Below are 21,005 nucleotides of genomic sequence, written 5' to 3'. Positions count from 1 at the left end.
GTAGAGGAAGAAGGTGAGTAGTATTAGCCTACTACCCCCTCCTTCCCCAACCCTTCATATGTATGTAATTCTTTCAGCTGAGAGGGGTTTTATATCCAGGAAGGTGAGTGATCCATATGCCTACTCATACACATTGGCGTTAACATCTGCGTGGTTGCACTTGCAAGTAGTTCAGCACTGTTGATCTATCTTCCAGTAGGAGTTGTTCTTTCTTTTTTTTTTCTTTAAATCTTTAGCTGGAAACCTGTATGAACAGAGTCAACAAACTACAAACCCAAGTGGGATCCAAAGGGAAATCAGTCTGCATAGAGGAAAAGTTTTAAGAAAAGGTGATAAATAAATAAATGTAAGGGAATAGAAAATAAAACTGATGCATCTGAATTCAGGAGATGGATTTGCACCTCATTTAGAAATCAGAAGACAACTGCAATAGTCAAAATGTACCATATGATAGTAGTAGCCAAAATAAAACTCCTAGTAAATTGAGAATTCAGCCTGATATTAGAAAGCAACACATTGCAGTAGCAGCTGCCTGTGCATCAAAAATAATGAGCTCACTTTGCATCTATGCCACAAGTCAACATTAAGAGTTGGCAAAATAAACTTAGTGCTGATGACTTAACTCACTCCTGGAGTTTGAGATAGGTTAGCAGCTGGAAAACACTATTCCAAACAGGGAAAAAGGTTAAAACACTTAGCTATAATAATTTCATTCTTAAATTTTCAAGAAAATTTCCATGATACCAACTTTCTGAGAAACAGAAAAAAATATTATGCATATCCTTCAGAAAGTCAGTTTCTTATCAAAAGTAACACCTAAAATCCTATAAGAGTCACTTGACATTTAAAACTGTACCATTTCAGGATGCAAAAGCAAACCTGGATCAACTCAACTGTCATACTCTTGAAGTTAGAAGGGTTAAGCTTCATGCTTCAAAGGTTACTCCACAAATGAATAAGTGAGGGATCTCTTCAAGGATTGTGCAACCACAGACCTAAGGCATGGAGCAAGAACAACAGCTAGAAGAGTAGTGCCATGAGCATATGCAATCAGTTTTATCTCGAGACTTTGCTACATCAGTAGTTTAGATAAACTAGTTAAGATCCAAGAACATTACCTTGAGAAACTCCTAAATTGCCATTTCTGATTCAAATTTACTGGCTAACAATGGAGACCCTTTGGGTTCTTCTCATTAACAATTCATTTAAAATATTGGTAAAATATCCACCCATTCCCAGAAACCTTCACTTGTAGATAAATGATTTATGATGGACATGGTCAATGGGTGCATTAAAACCTGCATAGGAGAGTAAGACACGAGTAAAGATGCTCAAGTGCTTTCCTTCCTCTTCCTCCTGAAACTCTTCCTCATCCTCCTATTTGTCATCTTCATTATCTCCCATAGTAAAAAAGTCATGAAAGGCCTCTCACAAGAAGTCCTGTAGGATTTCAAGTGACTGGCTTTCTCCAGTTCAGGGAGGTGATAGTGTTCGCCCACCTCTGGGTGGTACATTTGTAGAAAGTTGAATTGTCAGGTCTCACCAAGTGAGCTCTGTACTTCACATTGACCCACATTTCTTGGACATGTGGCGTGCTCTCCAAATGTGCATCTGGAGCATGTATGGTAGTGTCATAGCTTTATAGCCAACCTCTCACTTGGTACATGTATGGTCCTTAGACTGTGTGCTGACAGGTGAGGTTTGAATGTGGATTGCTCTGCTCCACTGTACTGTGTTAACAGCTACCAGGACACTTTCTTGAAAGTTATTTGCAGACTGGTCTATTATTGGTTCACTAAAGACCCTGGAGTTGCATTTAAACAATAGTGCCTTGCCCACTCTCCCATGGCCTCAACAATGTTTGACTTTCACCAAATGCAGGCAGCTTCATAGGACAGATGGCCATGCCTCAGAACTCCATTCCAGGAACGGGTTATCTGCTTCTCTCACAAGCTCACAGGATAGTCAGCGTTACCCTTTCCTTGGGAAACAGGCAAGCATACTCATAAAACAAGCAATGATGAAGCAGAAGAAAATGGCACATTTACTGCATCTGTCCCAAGGCAGATCATCACAGAACAAGGAAGGCCGCGTAAAAACACTTGGCACCCCCAGAACTTCTTGGCTGAGAAAAACTAAACAAAATAGGCGCCGATCAAAAAACCGACTTGGGGAAAGGAGAGCAAAGCAATACACTACTCTCCAAGGCTGTTGAAGAAAGACTGGTGCGTCACAAGGTTCCAAGCCTGGTCAGTGACCAACATCCACCTCATGTACGCATGAGTTGCCAGATGCCACAGATTCCTTGCTTTACAATCTTTGATTGTTTTTACCCGGTTTCCAGCTAGAACTAGAAGAATTATCCCTCTTTCACTGGAGCATTCTTTTGTGTTCACTCTGGAGCTGAGGTAGTTGTTCCAGCTACTGAGGTTGCTGCTTGCTTTTGGTGCCTTGGTCAGAGTAACAGTCTGTTCTGTTCATCAGAGGGTTCCTTGCTATCAAGCAGGCTGTACTTTCTATTCTACCAAAGGACCCCCCTTTGCTAGCATAACCACAGTGCTTTGACTAGAAGTGTTGATACACCTAGTCTAGACAGGGGAAAGCAAGACTCAAGTCAGGAGCGTTGAATAATCCCTATGGATTCCAGTGCTTGGCTTCAAGCCTAAATTTCATATTCCATTCCAATCAAGTCAGGAGCAGGAAAGAATTCACTAGAATATTCCTTGCTATTTCTCCTCATTGATGTCTTTCCCATCTTCCACTTAGCCTTCTCCTTCATCTTCCTCTTGTATAAGATGAAGCCCAAGAAAATACCACATAAATCCCATATGACTTTGAGTGAGAGGCATTTACAGGCCCTGGGAGCGGTGATATTGGACATCTCTGGGTGTTCCATCGACTATACTCTTTCATATCTTTCACTTGAAACAACCCCAGTTGAGCTATTGCTATCCTCATGCTTGGTGCATTCATGGTCCCCAGACTGTTTGTGCACAGACAAAGGGTTTGCAAAGGACAGAACTTGGTACAGTGCTTACAGGTGCAGAGATGATCTGTTGGTGAAGCAGATGCATGAGCAGATGGTTTGCTGTGATGTAGAGCAACAATCAGTTACATTCTAAGGACAGGTAGTAGGGACAATTACAACTACTGTAGTCCTTACATCTTCACAGGGAGAAAGCTATTTGAGCACTTAGAAATACCAGTGATCAACATCTTTATTGTGTAATTAAACTGTGAGCTGTGGGTGTTTGTTATCTGCTGCCAATCTCTGGATGATCTTGTTGTGGCTTTACTTTCCTCTCTCAGGAACAGTGTTAAGTGTGGAGTAAAAGTAATGGTTACTATTAGTAATCATGAAGAGAGGACAATGACTGATATGAAAAACTGTAATATTCAATGTAAAAATTGACAGTAATTTACATTACAAATTTCATGAATCAGAATGACCAATGAATGGCTTCCGCAGTCCTGGAGGATGCTTTCCATCTTAACTGGCACATTCTGCCCACGAAGAGATTAACCATGTGTTTGTCATAACAGGGTTCAGATACTCAGGTAGCTCCTTCTGGATCCTGTGTTAGGTGGTTTCCTGCTCTGCTGGCTTTTGATCCACTCCCAACAAGGGAAGTGGACCTTTTTCTTTAACTAGGTTTTGTGGATCATGGACCTCCTTGTCTGCCTTTAAAATTGAATCAAGCTCTGCTCAGTCAGCATTGTGTAGGGGTAGCTCCCTTGAGCCACGCCTGCAGACTGAAGGGCATAGGTCTCTCAGCTTTGGGTTGAGTTGCCTATGCTAGAGGGAGCGTCAAGCAATCTTGACCTCCTGAAGTCTCAGTGTCAGTATCGGCTAGTTTTTGTGGTATCAGTATCGGTGAATTTGTGGCCGATACTTTTGTCATTAGTGTAGGAATTGAAAACACTTCTAGGCTTCCTAAAATGTGCTATATATTTACAAAGCCCACCAAACAAACTATATATAGTCATATCATTGTATATAGGTTCATTGTTTATCTTTTAAAAACAGATGGTATCTTTATACTGCACAGTATATTTAACAATTTATTATTGTAATTCTAATTTTAATTAACTATGGTTATGTCTATCTCTATCAGCAGTGATTTTAGTAACAATATATATATATATTCTCCTAAATAACAGTAATATGGAGGTAACAGGTATCGGTATCAGTATTGGTATCAGTAAAAAATTTGGTATCTTTGCATCCCTAGTTTTCACCCTACACAGCCTGACTCGGGTTTGTAAGAGCCCTTGATGGAGGTCTTAATCTGAGATCCCATTTTCAAGAGACTTTCACGTAAAGCTGTTGGTTCCGTTGCTGAATAACCACTGGTTCCATGCAACGTAAAAATACCATACAAACAAACAAACATTTTCAAGACTTTCCTTGATGAAGCATATTGATGAGTAACCTAATTTCTTATCCAGCAGTTGCTTGGAACCTCTCTTGTGTTTGTGGTGGAAATCAAGGATGTTAGGTCTGACAAGAGATAGGATAGCATTTTCCCTCTCTGGAACCTTTGCTGGTGGTTTGCACAAGAGGCTTTTATGTCAGGAGCAGTTTAAGATGCTACCTAAGTTAGGTCCGACCTTTTGGCTCTGGCAAAAATGGGTGTCTAAGAACACCCTTTTCTTTCTGGGTGTGTGGTAAATCAGGTTAGGTTATGATGATTCTTGCAAATTGACAGTGACACAGTTAGAGCAAAAACTCATGAATCATGAGGTATGGATTATCCCTGCCATTTGTAATAACTTTCTGGTAATTGATTCCCGGGGGCAGGTGTCCAAAACATCAGGCCACCTTCACCTCATTTAACCCAAGGATGTCTCCTATAGGTTTCCCAGACTCCTCCTCCCTGGGACCTATTAAGGCAGTTCAGCAGGTTGTGTAAAATCAGTTACTTTTGTTCAGGAAAGAAAAAGTCTGAGGTTGAATGGGTGAGTGACTGGATTCTCAATTCTTCCTTCTTCCCTGGACTGGACTGGGAGCGCATGCAGGTGACCTCTCAATCAAGTAACCATTCTTAGAGCTTTGGCAGACAGTATGCGACTCCCTCTCTTCCTTGTAACTGGGGGTTAGGGTGTTGGAACTATATTCGCAATCCATAATTTGTAACGGCCAAATATAGCTACCCTCCCCCTTGTGTAACCTATATGGAAGTCACACTTGGTTCTTTGAGGATTTCCTTCCTTGATGCTATCCATGTGCCAGGTTGAGTAGTAGTTTCGAAAAGTCATCTCTTTCCTGCTCACAATTGTGACTGGGAATGTGACTTTTCTTGGAGGGTTTCAGCTTGTCATTTGAGAGAAACAACCCCACCTATGGAGTAAGTCTCCAACATAAAAGGCAACGGTTTGTGTTTTTGTAGGAACAAATAAATTTTTTAAGGAATTCATATATTTCCTAAATATACAAAAGAGATTTTTATTAAATCAAATATTACCTACCACAACCACCCTACTTGTCCCTGGTACTGAAGGAAAAAGTGCATGGTGATAGCAGGTGACTGAGGGTATTACTTCACTCACCTCCCTTAGCCAACAGTTAACTGCCATGTTACCAAGTAGGAGTAGTGATTAGGAACACTTACATAAAGGGCTCTGGTTTTATGCATGGGAAAACTATAATGAATGTGCTTTTTTTCATAGTCCAGTGGATTGCATCAACAGTATGTTTGGAAGTTTGGCATGTCTGTCATCAGGCCTAACTTAATGTACACAACTTTTCCATTACGCCAGAACCATGTGAACTAAACTGATTATGAATAAAATAGTAAATAATTTTACTGTGTTCTGTATTTCCATTGAAATTTCAGTTTTACAGTTTTAATTGAGTATATGATTTTCACACAATGCTGAGAATGTATTAGGTTTTAATAAGGGTAAATTTTTTCCATACCAGTCACTTACACAGAAAGTGGTGTGCCATGTAGAGATAGAGGTATTAGAAGAAACTTTAAATCAGTTTTAGTATGGTTTAGGGGATTATTCTTGCCTAGACCTTTAGTGCAAGGTTCTGTGCTTATTCAGATTTCTTCGTAAATCAAATTTACACCATTTAATCTTAGTTAATTAAGATGCACAAACAATAAGTGCTGAAATCTAACATGATATGCAGGAAAGAAACCATCCTTTCAACTTTTGTATAAAAGGACAGAAAGATTGTTTTTTAAACTGTAGCTTCTGTATATTGTGTTAGAAAGGTAAATTATGGAATAGTCAATTATAGTAGTGTATTAAAGTGGGCCTGAATAAAGCATGGGCACTCAGCCTTTGCCTAAAGAATAATTTTGTAGTGTATCATAAAATGTTGAATGATCTGCAAACCACAGTAATAAGGTTAAAACAGTATTACTTGTACTGTTAACTGGTTTGATGTTGCACAACAAAAATATTGAGTTGTTGATGTTACCATTGGTAAAGAAGAATGGTTATGTAATAATGAGTTATTGAGGTTACAATTGGTTAAGAAGAATGGATAAGTAATTTTGAGTCTTTTTATTGTAATTTTGTCAAGAGAACTTGAATATGATAACATTTTCCTTTGCAGCTATTTACAGCTTTCCATAGATCACGTTCTAGAAGTCGTGGGAGGTCAAGAAGCAAAAGCAGGGGTCGGGGAACAAGGAAAGCACAGCTACCATATGAATATGAAAATGAGGTAGAAGATATGGTTCAAGTTGTTAACCAAGTGGAAATTGTCAATGCTGTACCAGAGCCAGAACCAAAAAAAGAATCTCCCAAGCCTGTATCGACATCACCTGTAACAGAAGATGTAGTAGGTGTGCGCACTTCCACTCCCATGAGGCAGTCATTGAGAGTTGCTGCTATGACTGTAGAAAAGGTATGGTCATTGAACTGCTAAGGTATATACTGGATTGTGAATTAAATATTAAAAATAAGATGCTGGTTCTGTTAATGTGGTGTCAATATGTTTTTCTTTTTTCATAGAATGAAGTTGATGGCCAGGCAACTCAGATGAACAATGTCAATGCTACAAAGAAAACTACTTCAGTTGAGGAACCTCCTGCTCAGCCTGGCATAGGGGCACGCATTTGTTCTGGGGCATCTTTTATTGGATCTTCCATCAAAAGAGGATTTTTCATGCTGGTTCCTTCTTTTGCAACGGTTAAAGTTGCTGTAATTCTTTTGGTCTTACTGGCTCTACCATTGGTTTTGAATCGGATGTGTACTAAGGTTTGTAAATTGTTTGAAATTAAGTTGAGCCTTTCGTATGTCAAGGTACCACTGTAATTTTATTAAAACAGTTTAGATATTGTAATTTATCAATGATTTTATAATTGTTTACCTAATGTTTTTCCTTTTTTAGCTGTAGGATTAGTTAAGATTTTGCTTATTGTATATTACTGGAAATAATTGTCTAGTACGTAGTAGGATTAAGTAAGTTTTTGATTGTTTAGTATTGGAAATAACTGCAAAGTATAAAGGTATTTCAAATGGCACTTCATCATTCCAGAACAAATGTACTGTAATGGAAATTCCAGACATTCCAACAAAGCTGCATCATTATTATGACTTGAGAGCTGTTGCAATTGCTGCTGGATTCTTGGTATCATTGCTGCTACTGAGCTTAATTCCATTAGGACGGAAAGTAGATCTTCCAAATGGGTCTGTTTTACGCTGCAATGGTGAGTATGAACTAATATGTTAGTATAGTAGTACTTTACTTAAAACGAATGTGCATTTATTTTAAGATCCTCAAATACAAGCCTTAGTTGTATAAAGATTTCAATTTTTTCAGCATTATTGGAGGGTTCATAAACACCAATATCAAATGACTGTGAAAGCTTGTCATAGACAATTAAGATGTACAGACTGGGTGTAGGACAGCTTATCACCGCCTGCTAACCACCACCAACTCAGTGCCAGGACAATTCTGACTTTTTCATTGGTTAAAAAAAAAACGAGTTACTTAATGATCGTTTTATAATTTCTTTTTAAAACAATAAAAATAATTTATTAAGGATCTATTTTTATTAGGACTTAAATTTTAATTAAAACATTTATTGAAAATTGTACGCAATTCTTCTCTAATATTCAATGGGAGATTGTGAAAAAAAGAAAAATCTGCAAAATTCTATCATCTTCCTTCATGTACTTCAATTTAGGAGGAGGGGGATGACCTCCAGTTAACTGCTCAAAAATGTACCTCGGTTCCTCTGCACCTTCTGCAGTTCTGTGATGAATCTCCATATTGTGGGGTGTGCTGTTTGCAGTCTAATATTTGCTGCTTCAGCATGGTTATTTGTACAATCTTCCTTGTGCAACAGTCTCTTGTAAATAATTCCATATTTCAGGGGGGAAGAGAGGAGGTCTTATACTGGTTCCACATCTATTTGGTCTTCCAATGTAATTATTTTCTAACCAACTCAGCAATGCTGCCAGTTCTTTAGGTATGTTTGCAGAGGTGGTGTCAGTGTAATTATCAATGTGTGGAAGAAGAACAGATACTAAACTTAATATCATCTTGGCTCTCAGTGCAAAGCTGGTTTTACATAGAAATATAGCCTATGGCAGTTATCTTTTTGTGCATAGTTTGTGGTAAATGAAAAAAAACTTTAATTTCAACAACGCCATCAAATTTCTTTGCAAGAATAATGTAAACCTGCAAAAATAATTTTGGTGCTATTTTAAAAGTTCCATTGCCATACCAAGTATCAGATAAATGTAAATGTTGCAGCCAATTTTCTCTTCCAAAAAAGCAAAATTCTGTGTAATCCAGGGCCACTATTGCTGACCATGAAATTTTTGTTTCTTCCTTCTTGTATAATGTAAATTTTGCAACTGTTGTGGCAACTTAACTCTTGAACTTCTACAGGGTTCGCAGGGGGAGCGCTTATGGCTTTCCTTTTTTTTGTTAATTGTTTTCCTCATGACTGAATCATCTGCCAGTGATCCCAGTGTAACCTGAGATACATTTGTTTGTACGTCACTTGTTACTGCATTTGGCTTTTCAAAGGTGTCTTTGGTATGATGTTTCAAGGCTGTGTGCACTTTAACCACTTCTACATTGGCTTCTGATGAATTATGGGAATGCTTGTTTTCTGCCATGATAGCTGCTTCAAATTTTGTATGAATCCTTGCATTGCACCTAGAATCTTGGTCACAATGCCAAAAATGTTATCTTGCTGTCCACTTTTATTATACTTATATATCAACTGCAGATACATGGCCTTTGCGTTGTTTTATTCTCTCACTAAGAATTTGCTTTAATACCATTTTGGGAGTGAAGAACAGTGAAATCTTTTCACAAACCAACTTTGAAAATCCGAGTCTTAAAGCCAATTGAAGAGATTTGCATACGATGACAGCAAACACATTTATGAAGCTATGAATTCTCGGTATATTGAGAATTCCTTCTATGATCTGTTTGACGTGATCTACAGAGGACCGCCATCTTTGCGGGGGATGCATTCCAGACCTCCCATGAATAGCTAGAATCCATGAATACTTAGAACCCCCATAACAATGCTAAGACTAAGAACTACCCATTTTGTTCAAACTCAAGAAAAACTCACCAGAAATTATACCTGGTTTTTTAAAGTTCTATCACAAAAAGTGCATTTAATTATGAAATATGAAAATACAGTAATTTGTGGATATTTCTCATAGAATAGTACCGGAAATATGTGAATTTCTTGCGAATAATGGGTAGATATAGTCTGTAGATAATCTGTGAATATAAGTCCACGAATCTCGAGAACGCAAATATGAGTGGTCCACTGTAAATACGTTTGACAAAAGCAGTTGACAAACTAATTATTGTTCCAAACCGCTCATTCGCACTGACTTAGCTTGTGGTGAGTTGTCCTGGCGCTGAGTTGGTTGGTGGTGAGTCAGTGGTGTCGAGTTGGCAGCACCCAATTGTCGCTTCCCGGTATAGAACTGGTAAACAGAAGATTGGTGATTGAGATAGTAAAAAGTTCTTGTTCCTTGCTTGTCGTCAGTTTTGAAAATGTTGTTTTACAAGTGGGCATATAACCTTTTTACTTTATTGTTGCCTGTTACCTCTTAGTAGTTTAACCAAACTATGGTGTAATTTTAAGACATATATGTAGTCTGAATGGTGTTTTTTCTGTAAGAAAAAGTGAAAATTGAAGCAAAACATAAGTTCTGGGAGACACTGCCACAGATAGGTCATTTAAAACCTAAGGAAATAGGTTAAAAGTAAGAGATAGAGTAGAAGACCTTGATTTTATAATTAATTTGGACTTGTTAGGTTTGAAATCGAAAGAAAGGGTGTCTTAACATCAGCTTAAGTCATTTGAATATGTTTTAGGGACCCTTATTATCATTTTTAGGTATAATTTTTTTTAGGCATAAATATAAATTTCAGGTTACTCAGTAGATGAAAATCTGATTTGATTAATGAATAGCATAATCTAGAAACCTAATTTCTGTTTAACATAAGACAAGTTTAGGGGAAATCAAAAAGCAAGAACTATATCGAAATAGTTTATTATATCTAGAAAATACTACCAAACATGTAAAGTTAAAACTTAAATAAGTGGAAGTTACATTTGTCAAAAGCATCATGTATGCATGATGACCTAAAATAGAGAAGGATTTGGGTTAGCTTTTAACATAAACAAACTAACAGGGAGCATGCCAGTAAAAGCAGCATTTGTGTTGGACTACATCTCGAAGTGTAAGAAGGTGCAAGTTATTTACAAATCCTCCCTGCCTCATGCTTTGAATACTTGGGAAGGGGACCTCATAAATATGTAATCCTAATAATCAAACAAGAAATTTAATTCAGAAGAATTTAGGAAAACTAATAAAGGAGTACTATTACGTTGTTTAACCAGACCACCGAGTAAAAATTATGAAGGAATATACAGGCAGTCCCTGGTTAATGGAGGGGGTTCCATTCCTGGCTGATCGCCACTAACTGAAAATCGATGATAATACCAATAATAACCTGTTTAATAGGGTTGCCAACAGGAGATCCGTGCCAATAAACCGCTTACCAACACAGATAAACAATTTACCACCGCCGAAAATCACTTACTGTTGCTGAAAATTCAGTTAACGGCATTGCTAGACAAGTACCGTAAAATTGGATCGTCCTTAACTGATGCCATCGATAAGCGGGTTCTGCCTGTAAGACAAATATTTAACTTTGACAAAAGGTTATGTTAGTAACATCAAATATGTATATGTAGTAGATAACAAAATACTTCTATAGCCCATAAGTTCACTAATGGCAACTTTTAGACTGACTAAGGTCAAGAAGCAGGCGACTCACAAACTAGTTGTGATCTTGACTTCAAGGACACAAGTACTGCCTATCTCTCATATGACGTTTTATTATATATTTGCTCATAAATATACCGGGGTTGCTGTTGGTTTTTAGTTCTTGTATTTTATGATAGTATGTCAGTTATAATTGTAACTTTGTGAAGAAAAGTGTAAAGAAATATTAAAAGACATGTATTATCCAAAAAAGTTACTAGTACATTTTTGATCTTAGTAAATTTACATAAATATTTTACAACAAATATACTCAGAATTTGTTACTTATTTTAGTTCTTATCTGTTTTGACATTGTATGAGCTGTAATTACAATTTGACAATAAAATACATTTATTTATTAGAAAAAAACATGTATAATTTGGTAAAATTTACTATTGCCTTGTAAAAGAGGCCACACAAAGGGTTGTAAATAGTTATTTTCAACTTGTGAATAGTCATATTCAATTTCTCGTAGAAGGTAGGGAAAAGTTTTAGAATTTTTTTCTTACACCTTGTGCATTTGCTTATCTTCCACTTTAAATTGATGCGTATTTTCTTAAATTAGCTGACGTTTTTTTTTTTCTTAAATTGGTTGAACTCCAAGTTTACCTGGCATGAGGTACTGCATATTGATTTTTTAGCCTGGCTCTGAAGGGGAAAAAATTATGGTTGGATTAGTAACATCAAATATGTAGTAGATATCGATATGCAGTCAAACCTTTGTTTGCATACACCTCTCTTTTCATACGTTTCGGTTTTCTTAGACTTTTTTTTCGATGAAATTTTGTCTTGGTTATCGTACGTTTCCTCAGTTTTTGCACACTCGGAAACCGGCCCTGTATCGAGTGCCAAAACAAAGCATCCCTTCTTCTTCATGCCCCATTCTGCTTTTGTGTTCATTGTTTTTGTTCTTTTTTTTATTCAAGTGCAACTGCTAAATAAATTATCATGGGGCCAAAGAAAGTTCTAAGTGCTAGCCCTTGTGTAAAAAAGGCGAGGAACTATAGAATTTAAGAAAGAACTCATAGCAAAGTGTTGGAGGAAGTTGCATGCCGGTCTTGGTGAGAAAATGCCTACAAGCGCTGCTGTTAGTTGAATTTAAGGCCAGCAGAGGCTGGTTTGAAAAATTCAGAAAATGAGTGGGCATACATAATGTTCCTACTTCAGGGATTAAGGACATGTTTGCAAAGTGGAATGATGTAAAAAATTCTGTGGAGAATTATCATCCCAACAAATAAGTTGTACTCCATGTCTCTTAACATGTTTAATGACAATGACATGTTTAACTTTAGGCAAATTTTAAAGAAATGGCAGAAACAAATGTCTCTGGACAGTTTTGTTGTGCAACAAGGGTCTAGTAACTCTCAAGCTGGTCCTAGTGCCAGTAAAAAACGAAGAGAAGTAACCCCAGATAGGTCCTTGATACCTGAAGTCCTTTTGGAGGGAGAGACCCCTTCCAAACACTCACCTCTCCTCCCTCTCCCCTCCTCGCCGTCTTCCATACGCTAACAGGTGTTTTCCATAAACGTAAGAGTGATGTTAAATGTTCATTTATTCATTTCATTAATCATTTATATTGCATTTCTCATTGTTTTCTATATGTAAAACTGTGTTTATTCCCTATAAAATGTATTTTTAACAAATATTTTTGGGTGTCTGGAACGCATTAATTGTATTTACATTATTCCTTATGGGAATTATTGTTATGGTTTTCATTGGAGGTTCTGGAACGGATTATGTACGTAATCTGAGGTTCTACTGTAGCCACTGGGGAAAGATAATTCATAAACATTAGGGGGGAAAAATTGACATAATTGAATCATAAAAAAGTTTATCTGTGTGTATTGTTGTTTATTAATACTGTATTCCTTCTTTGGTACAATATATACCACTAATACTAGTGGCACTGTAGTTGTAGATGAAGATGAAGATGATGATGATAACATGGCAGGTCCCTATTTGTAACTGTGGTGTCATAGAGATATGCAGTTTAGAGAATACACATGTAGGGTTGGCTGCAAAAAAATATTGTGAAAGATTACTTGAATTCATTGGTGTCCGAGTGTGCTTTATGTAACCAAGAACATTACTGTTTATCTAGTAGAGGAGAAACAAGGTATAAGAACTGACTTAAAGTTAACACATTAAACTACAAAATTAGTGGAAACTTATACAGTGTAGGCATAAGTCTCAGAGAGGAATACAGGAGAAAATTAAAAATACAGATCTTATATAATATGAAATAAGAAGAGTTACAGCATTCAAATTAATTGTTTATGTAAACAAAGCATTTTGACGTATTGGCTAGTTCAGTGGATTTGTTTCAAAGTGGGAGCAAAAAGACTTACAACCAGATGGTATCTACAGCATTTTTTTTTATCTCGCCTTTGGCAACCCTTACAATTTCAGCAGTTGTGTTAGTTTCTACAACTATAAGAAGTGGCTGTGGTAAAAAAAAATACAGTGAACATGATTTTTACAAGTTTCATTACTGTGGGGTACTCATCAAGCATCCAAGAATTATTAGTGTGTGACCAGTTCAAAAATATATTTACTTCAGGGTGATGTTCTTTTTCCTTCAAGGATCACCATTTTATTATCCAGTCATGTGTTTGATTTGTCTCTGAATTTACCATTCCATAGTCTTTTTATGAGTATCCTTCACGATCCAGTATAAGTACTAGTATGTAGAGAATTAAGGTCAACACCTAATAATATAATTTATTTCAACAGGCAAAAATTGTAAAATTTTGTAAAATAATTGGTTAATCAAGTTTTGTTAGAATAGTTTTTGCTCATCCTTTTATTAAACTGGGCATGATAATTTTACCTCTGGTAATTTGGCTAGCCTTAAAAAAAAGAAGCTGAATTAGGCCTTGTGCATCTGTTTCCTGTTGGTGACAGGAGTTAACACGATGTATTTAGTTATCAAAGCTACATCTTGCAATAGAAGCAAAATTAAATTTAGTATATAAATCTCAGTAAGGGCTGTTGCTTTATGTAGAATGAATGAATCATGAAATTTAGTTGTACTAAAGCCAATCACAATGGCAGGTTTAACCAGTTAGCACTTCAGGTAGTGAAAAGAGGATTACAAGTAATTGTTGAACATTAAGAGCTCCAGTAATTAAGTGGAATTACAGAAAAGGGTGAAAGGTAAGATGGGAAAATAATCCTAAATTGCTGTAACAAGTAATAGTTACTAGAGGTTAGACACCAACGTAAAAGAAAGGCAGAAGGAATGGAAGTAAAGTAAAAGGCTTTAAAAAGTGGGTGCATCCAGGGGTTGAAGGGATGCATTAAAAATCCTCAGTATTGCCTAAATTGCATCAGTGGCACTTCCCCTTTATAATGGCTTGATGTGAAAGGTGCTTTACTCCCAGTACTTTTGGTATTAGATAGCTTCTTAATGTGGCATTGGGTAATATGGTAGTAATTTACATTTGGCTCTATTCTGTAAGCAGGTTAGCCCTTGGAAAAAAGTACTTTATGTACTGTGAAATTTAAATTTGCTCTTCAAGTGTGTAGGCAGGTTAGCCTGTGCAGCAAAGTGATTTAAGTAATGTGAGATATTGAATTTCAGATAATTTTTACATTGGATTTCCCCTTTTTGGAAGTAGTTTGGATTGAGTTATATCGGTTATGTTCTCTTTCTTCATGAATTCCCATGTCTTTTTCCATGAATGTATGGACCTTCTACTGCACTTTTTCTGCTACTTCCATATCTCTGGTTTTCTGACTTAACTGCTCTTTTCATTCCTTTTTGTCTTGTGTTCACATGATGTCTTTGGGATTCCAGACTTGGCTTTGTGCAAATTGCTGCCTTATGCACTGAAAAAAAAATATATTTTTTTCTTTCTTTGCAGGTTACATACCAATGCTTGTAGCTCTTGCCTTAGTTCCAGCTCTGATGTACTTTGGAGTGGATGTCTTAGTAGTATACAAACTGTATCAGCATCTATTGGCCACAGTTACAGTTTTAAGTGTTGTATTGGCACTGTTGCTTTATATTAAAGCCCGTAATATACCCAAGGATGCCAAGAATCCCTTGGGAAACACAGGACTATTCTTGCCAGATTTATCTACTGGACGAGAACTTAGCCCAGTTATTCTGGGTTTGGATGTCAAGTTCTTAATTTTTAGAGCTATGGCTCTAATGTTAGTAAGTAACCATATTTTCTTGTTCAAGCTTTTTCAAGTTTTAATTGATTAGTGTTTCACAGTAGCTTGCAACTTCTTGGTAGATTGACAACATAATCTCTATGAAACCTGAAATAATGCATGGATTACCTTTACGCTCATGTTATTGTGTTGTAAAGATATTCTCCTCTTAATTAGTTTCTGCATCATATTTTCCCTTTCTTAGGGTAGGTGAGAAATAAGTACTCTCCATTTTTTTAAATCATTTTTATGCTTTATCTGCAGTCCCTCTTAAACAGCTTTTACTCTGCCCTTTTTTCATGATTTATGGACCTTTCTACTGTTTTCAGCAGTCTATAGTATGCATATCTAATATTTTGACAAATAGTAACCAATCCCGTATGTTTCCAAATTGTTTTTTTTTTTTTAAGTTCTTTCTATGTACTTTCCAGCTGTTAAAATCATTTTCTGCATTTTCTTAGTTTGTAATATAATCCCACTACATACTTTAGCTGTCAATTGTAAATTTCTGTCTCCTGTAACTACTTTTGATGATAAGTTTTAGCTCTGTTTACATGGCACTTTGGGCTATTTCTAACAACTTACTGGCTTCTCAAATTCTGCTTTTAAAAAAATGGTTTGATTGTATAAGTTTTTTGCATAAGTTTGAAATCCATAGTGTTGCCAATCTACTAATTGAGATAGCCAAGATACATCTCCAGTGATAAAGCTGTGTAAGTTCTAAAATTGCATGTGTAGATTACCCTTAAAATGTGATTGAACATAACAAAGTTAATTTTATCTGTAGTAAGATTGTCGATATAGATATTGAGCTAGTTTTGCTTATATAGATAGTAAATAAACCATTAAAGATAAAAGTAGATAGTAAATAAACCATTAAAGATAAAAGCTGCTGCCATTATCATTTGAAAATAGAAAGAAATTCTAATTGAAATGGCAGTGTTGTAATGTATCACGGGGATTGAAATGTTATGATATAATTGGATAAAATGATATGAAACCTACAGTAGTATCATAGAATTTGTAAAAAGAACATGGCATTAATACTCCAAGGTAATTATTCAGGAGCTGTTGATATGTTCATAGGATTTTTCATTTTAGGGTGAGGAACATTATACTTGAAAATCCAAATTAAAGTTTATTAGAAATTTTTCTTAAAGGCAGCACGATACATTAATATATGTACTATGGTAAGTTATTAATTCTATTTAAAACTATTTTAAATCTTTCAGCTGCTGTTCAATGTGATAGTAGTGATAAAGGACCTTGATGCTAACAAAGGCCAGTATAGTCCCACACTTCTGGTGGCCTGTACTTTTCAGGTTAGTATAGTTTGCATTAATACCTTATTATTACCTACCTGTAGTATATGATTTTATCAAGTGTAATTTGCTTACCTAACAGATGCATAGGAAGGGAATGTGGATGAGTCTGGTAAACTGGATCTAGTGTAATAAATTATTTATATTGTAGTTTAGTTATAAATGGAAGAAAGTTTGAAGGTAAAAAATTGTTGTTCATACGCGAACAAACCTTCGGTCTTAACAATATGATAATCTTCTAGCGCCTAGCTGGATCCGGTTAAAAATGGAAGATAAAAAAGCAAGGAATCTTGTGAGATCTGGCAATGCGTGCATATATCAGGTGAAAACTGGTCAAAGACCACGCACCTATGCTACCGCATTTAGTCTTTTTCTTAACCACCTGGGTGACAGTCGCCGTTGCCCTCTCTCAGCCTTTTACCCAGTTGTTTGCCCATTTTTGCTATTTTGATTGTCTGGGTGTGCTTGTGTTAACCCTTAAATGCCTAAGCGGTATTTCAGAAATCGTCTCCTGTATGCCGGCGGGGCTTGGGAGTGAGTGCCGAAGCGGAGAAAAAGTTTTTTAAAAAAAATCACAGCATGCTTAGTTTTCAAGATTAAGACTTCATTTTTGGTTTCTTTTTTGTCATTGCCTGAAGTTTAGTATGCAACCATCAGAAATGAAAACAAATATCATTATCATATATAAATATTGGAATATATGACAACGCAAAAAAAAATGTCATACATAATTGTATACAAATCGTGCTGTGAGCAAAACTTAACGGTTCTGTGTCAGATTGGGACAGGTCTCTTCGGCCAAGGGGTTCTTCCAAGTTGCTTCCTCCACCACTCTCGAGACATAGAAAGTATAATGCTTTGAACTCTTGTCTGCTTTTTGAAATTTTCTCTTACTGTGTTTGCTTACAAGTATATATTAAGAGTTGCAGACCTTCAATGAGCATGTATTAATGAAGAAATTATGCTATAGGGACATGAATCATGTGGTATGAGAGTGAAGCAATACCTTAAAAGATTTTGATGATTTGACATTAAAGTTTCAAGAATATGAGTCGGAAGTCTAGATAGTAACTAAAAAGGATACCCTGTAGATATGAGATTGATAAAAGGGAGAGGGAGGTGGCTTCAAAATGTCATTTGCATAATATGTGATAGTGTCAGCTAGGATAGGGAGATTTGTGGAAGATACAGCTATGGAAATGTAGCTGTGGAATTTTACATAGGCCCTTAGCATCACGTGACGTGGATGTGATCCTGCTGATGGGGGTGGAAATTAATTCAGAGAAGGTTTTTGTTAATTAATGGAAGTGTGATATTCAGGGTTTAAGTCTAAGATAATAAGGTCAAGAAGGCTAGGGTGGTGTTCTCATTTAACTTTTCTAAATTACATGACTTAGACAGCTACAGCATTTGTGTCAAGTCCACATCTTCAGACAGTGTTTTTATCGTTGTTATGTGAAGCATGGAATTTCAGATTGTTCTGACACGTAATACAAACCCTCGGTCCTTTACATAGGGATTTACTTACAGCGCCAGCTAGACCGGTCGTAAGCTTTTTAACAAGGTAGTTCGATAGTAACTGCTTGTCTGATGGTTGGGAGTCCCACCCGACTGGAGGGTAAACATTCACTTTGCTTTCGCCCGCTGTCGGATGAGGACATGTGTTCACCTCTCTGCTCGCCATCGTCATGAGCTTTTCAATACTTCTTTACAAAGGATTGAACCTTTTATCACTTTTTCTCTAACTGGTAGTACTTGTAGTGTGAATCATACGTAAGTACTTAATAATTCTTTTTGTTTTTTCTTGATTAACTTGGGTTTGCATTGTGTCAGACAACATGTAAGCCCCCGAGACCGAGAAGCCCCCCTATCAACCAGAGAGTATGCCCTGGTGTGAAGGGCCGTCATTGTGGGGGCCTTTAGGTCCACCGAACATGTGGACCCTCATTTATTGTGCACTTGGTGCCGAGGGCGTGAGTGCTCTCGGGCCGAGCCTTGTAATGTGTGTATGTCGTGGTCGGAAGAGCAGTGGGAGCACTACGAGAGGAGGAAGAAGGCACAAGCCGGCCAAGGGGTCGTCTGAAAGCTCTCCAGCAACACCTCTGGTTACGGACATGTCTTCTTCATTCCTCCCTCCTAGTCAGCTCCCTCGTATGGCTCTTTCCCTACGGGGGACGTGTCGTGATCCGCCTTGTCGTTCGACCTGTCGAGCGCAGAGGAAGGGCCGCGGCACCCCGACTTGGAGTTGTACTCAGGGTCTTCTGTCCGCTTGGGGTGGGAACTTTACCCCCCTGGGCGAGCGGGGAAACCGCCCCCCCCACTAACCTGACTCTTGCCTCCTTAGGTGTGACTGCCGCCACGGGTGGAGACCTCGAGCAGGTCTGGCACTCCTAGCATTCAGGGGCTGCTGTACCACCACCTGGCAGCTCCTGTAACCCATGGCCCGGTGAAGTGTACAATGACGACCATCTCCACACCTGGTGTACACGCAGCACATGATGACGGTGACACCATCAGCCGCTGTGCAGGCCACGCTGTCGTTAGTGCTGCGAGAGGATTTGGCCCCACCACCACCTGGGTTTGCTGTCCTAGCCCCAAACCCTGACTTTGAGTGCCCGAAGAGCTCACCGCTCGACCAGCCACCAGTTCCTGCCGTCGCTGTCCCAGTACCAGATCCTGCCGTCTCTGTTCCTGCCCGTGGTGTTGCTGCTCCTGCTGCAGGTCCTTCTGGACAGGTGCAGCTGGGCCGTGTTGCTACTGCAACTGCCCCAGCTCTGTCCTGGATGGAGGATCTGATGGTGGTCCTGAGGAAGCTGACGAAGAAGAGGTCCAAGAAGAGGAAGGTGTCGTCGTCTTCTGCTGCCGCCTCTTCCCCTTTGACTTCCAAGGCCCCACAGCCGAGGAAGAAGAAGGTGGCCTAACCCACCCCCCCCCCCCCCACCAGAAGTTTCGCACAGAGATTTCTAAGGGTCTGTCCCACCGGATCTTCCGCTGGTCCTCTTGTTCCTTTGGGAATGGGGCCTGTCTCTCCTTCCCCAGGGAAGAAGAAGACGGGGACCGCAGGGGCACCAGCTACTGCTGGTACCTTGTCTCTTGGTTCCAGAGGTTCTACCTCTGCACCAGGAACCGTCTCGGCCGCTTGCTCGTGGGCGTCACCGAGTGTATGGTCACCTGCTGGTGACTGTGCAGCCAGGGTCAAGACAGCTGAGCCTGCTTGCCGCCAGGACCCAGGACTGGTGGGAGTTGCTCAGGTGACTCTCGCCAGGCCAGCGATCACTCTCACAGTGATCCCCCGGTTCCCAGGGCTGACGTGATGGTCCCACCAGACCGATCACTTGCATAGGCCAGGAAGAGGCCCCCCCGGTCACCAGATCCAGTCTCCGCTGGGTCAGGTACTGTGACGCGTCGAGAGGACGGTGCACGCTCCCACCACGCCAGTGGACTCTACCGGTCTCCCGACCATTGCTCCCACCGGGACCGGACGGCTCACTTGACTGGTAGCAGCTCTCCTGACGCTTGGGACTGTTGCTACCGTTCTCGGTCCAGAGGGTCTCCCTAAGGAGACCGCGCGACTAGACCTGCAGCTCGGTTGCCACCGCGGGTTGGTGATCGCCGGCAGTCCTCCCAGCCCACCGGCTCTGCTGGTAGGGGGGCCGGGAGCGTCAGGTCTTCCTCTCCTATCCCTTCAACCTCCTCGGGCTACACCGGGAGTAGCGAGGCGATTAGGAGTGACCGTGAGGAGCGCGCTCCACACAGTCCCACCACCAGAGCCTACGAGCCTGGCATGGTCTTGGGATCAAGCAGATCGTACGCTCAAGTGGTTGGAGGAGGCCACAAGGAGTCTGACGGGTTTCCTCTTGTCGAAGGAGGGTCTCGGGAGCGGTCTGGCTTGGATAGATTTGACAGTCCCTTGCCTCAGGACGCAATCACTCCCGCGATCCAGAGGTCGTTTGCAGAGGTCATTGCGCATATTCGTCAGCACAACGACCTCGGGGAAGGATCGGTGCTTCCGCCCTCCGAATCTCCTTCGAGGTAAGAGTCATTCTTGGGTCCTAAGAAGCAACCCAGGATCACGGTAGGTTTGCCCCAATCTTCCTTGGCTGATGGTGTGCTGGGCCAGGTGAACACTCTCGTCTCCGGACAGGAGGGCTCGCTTAGGGCCAGCAGGTCGGACAAGCTGCTTCCCCCCTCCTCTACCTTGTCAGCGGCACTTCTACGTGCCTTCGGAGGACCCATTGCCGACCA

The 21,005-nt window shown here is 39.3% G+C and overlaps 1 protein-coding gene across 6 annotated transcripts in view; it reads left to right on the top strand.

Moving 5' to 3' along the window:
• Window positions 1–21,005, top strand: part of LOC135195045 (delta(14)-sterol reductase TM7SF2-like) — a 103,885-nt gene that overhangs the window by 40,037 nt on the left and 42,843 nt on the right. For 5 of the 6 annotated variants that reach the window (XM_064221372.1, XM_064221371.1, XM_064221374.1 and 2 more), the window contains exons 3-7: window positions 6,572–6,865; window positions 6,973–7,218; window positions 7,499–7,670; window positions 15,144–15,439; window positions 16,671–16,760. In XM_064221372.1, the coding sequence (XP_064077442.1) occupies window positions 6,572–6,865; window positions 6,973–7,218; window positions 7,499–7,670; window positions 15,144–15,439; window positions 16,671–16,760 (1,098 nt within the window). The remainder of the gene's footprint in view (window positions 1–6,571; window positions 6,866–6,972; window positions 7,219–7,498; window positions 7,671–15,143; window positions 15,440–16,670; window positions 16,761–21,005) is intronic. The other variant, XM_064221377.1, reaches the window with a different exon arrangement.

The sequence above is a fragment of the Macrobrachium nipponense genome, chromosome 15, assembly GCF_015104395.2.
Source record: "Macrobrachium nipponense isolate FS-2020 chromosome 15, ASM1510439v2, whole genome shotgun sequence".
Classification (NCBI taxonomy): Eukaryota; Metazoa; Arthropoda; class Malacostraca; order Decapoda; family Palaemonidae; genus Macrobrachium; species Macrobrachium nipponense.
The sequence above is the reverse complement of the archived record's forward strand: the minus strand, read 5'-3'. Positions and strand labels throughout refer to the sequence as shown.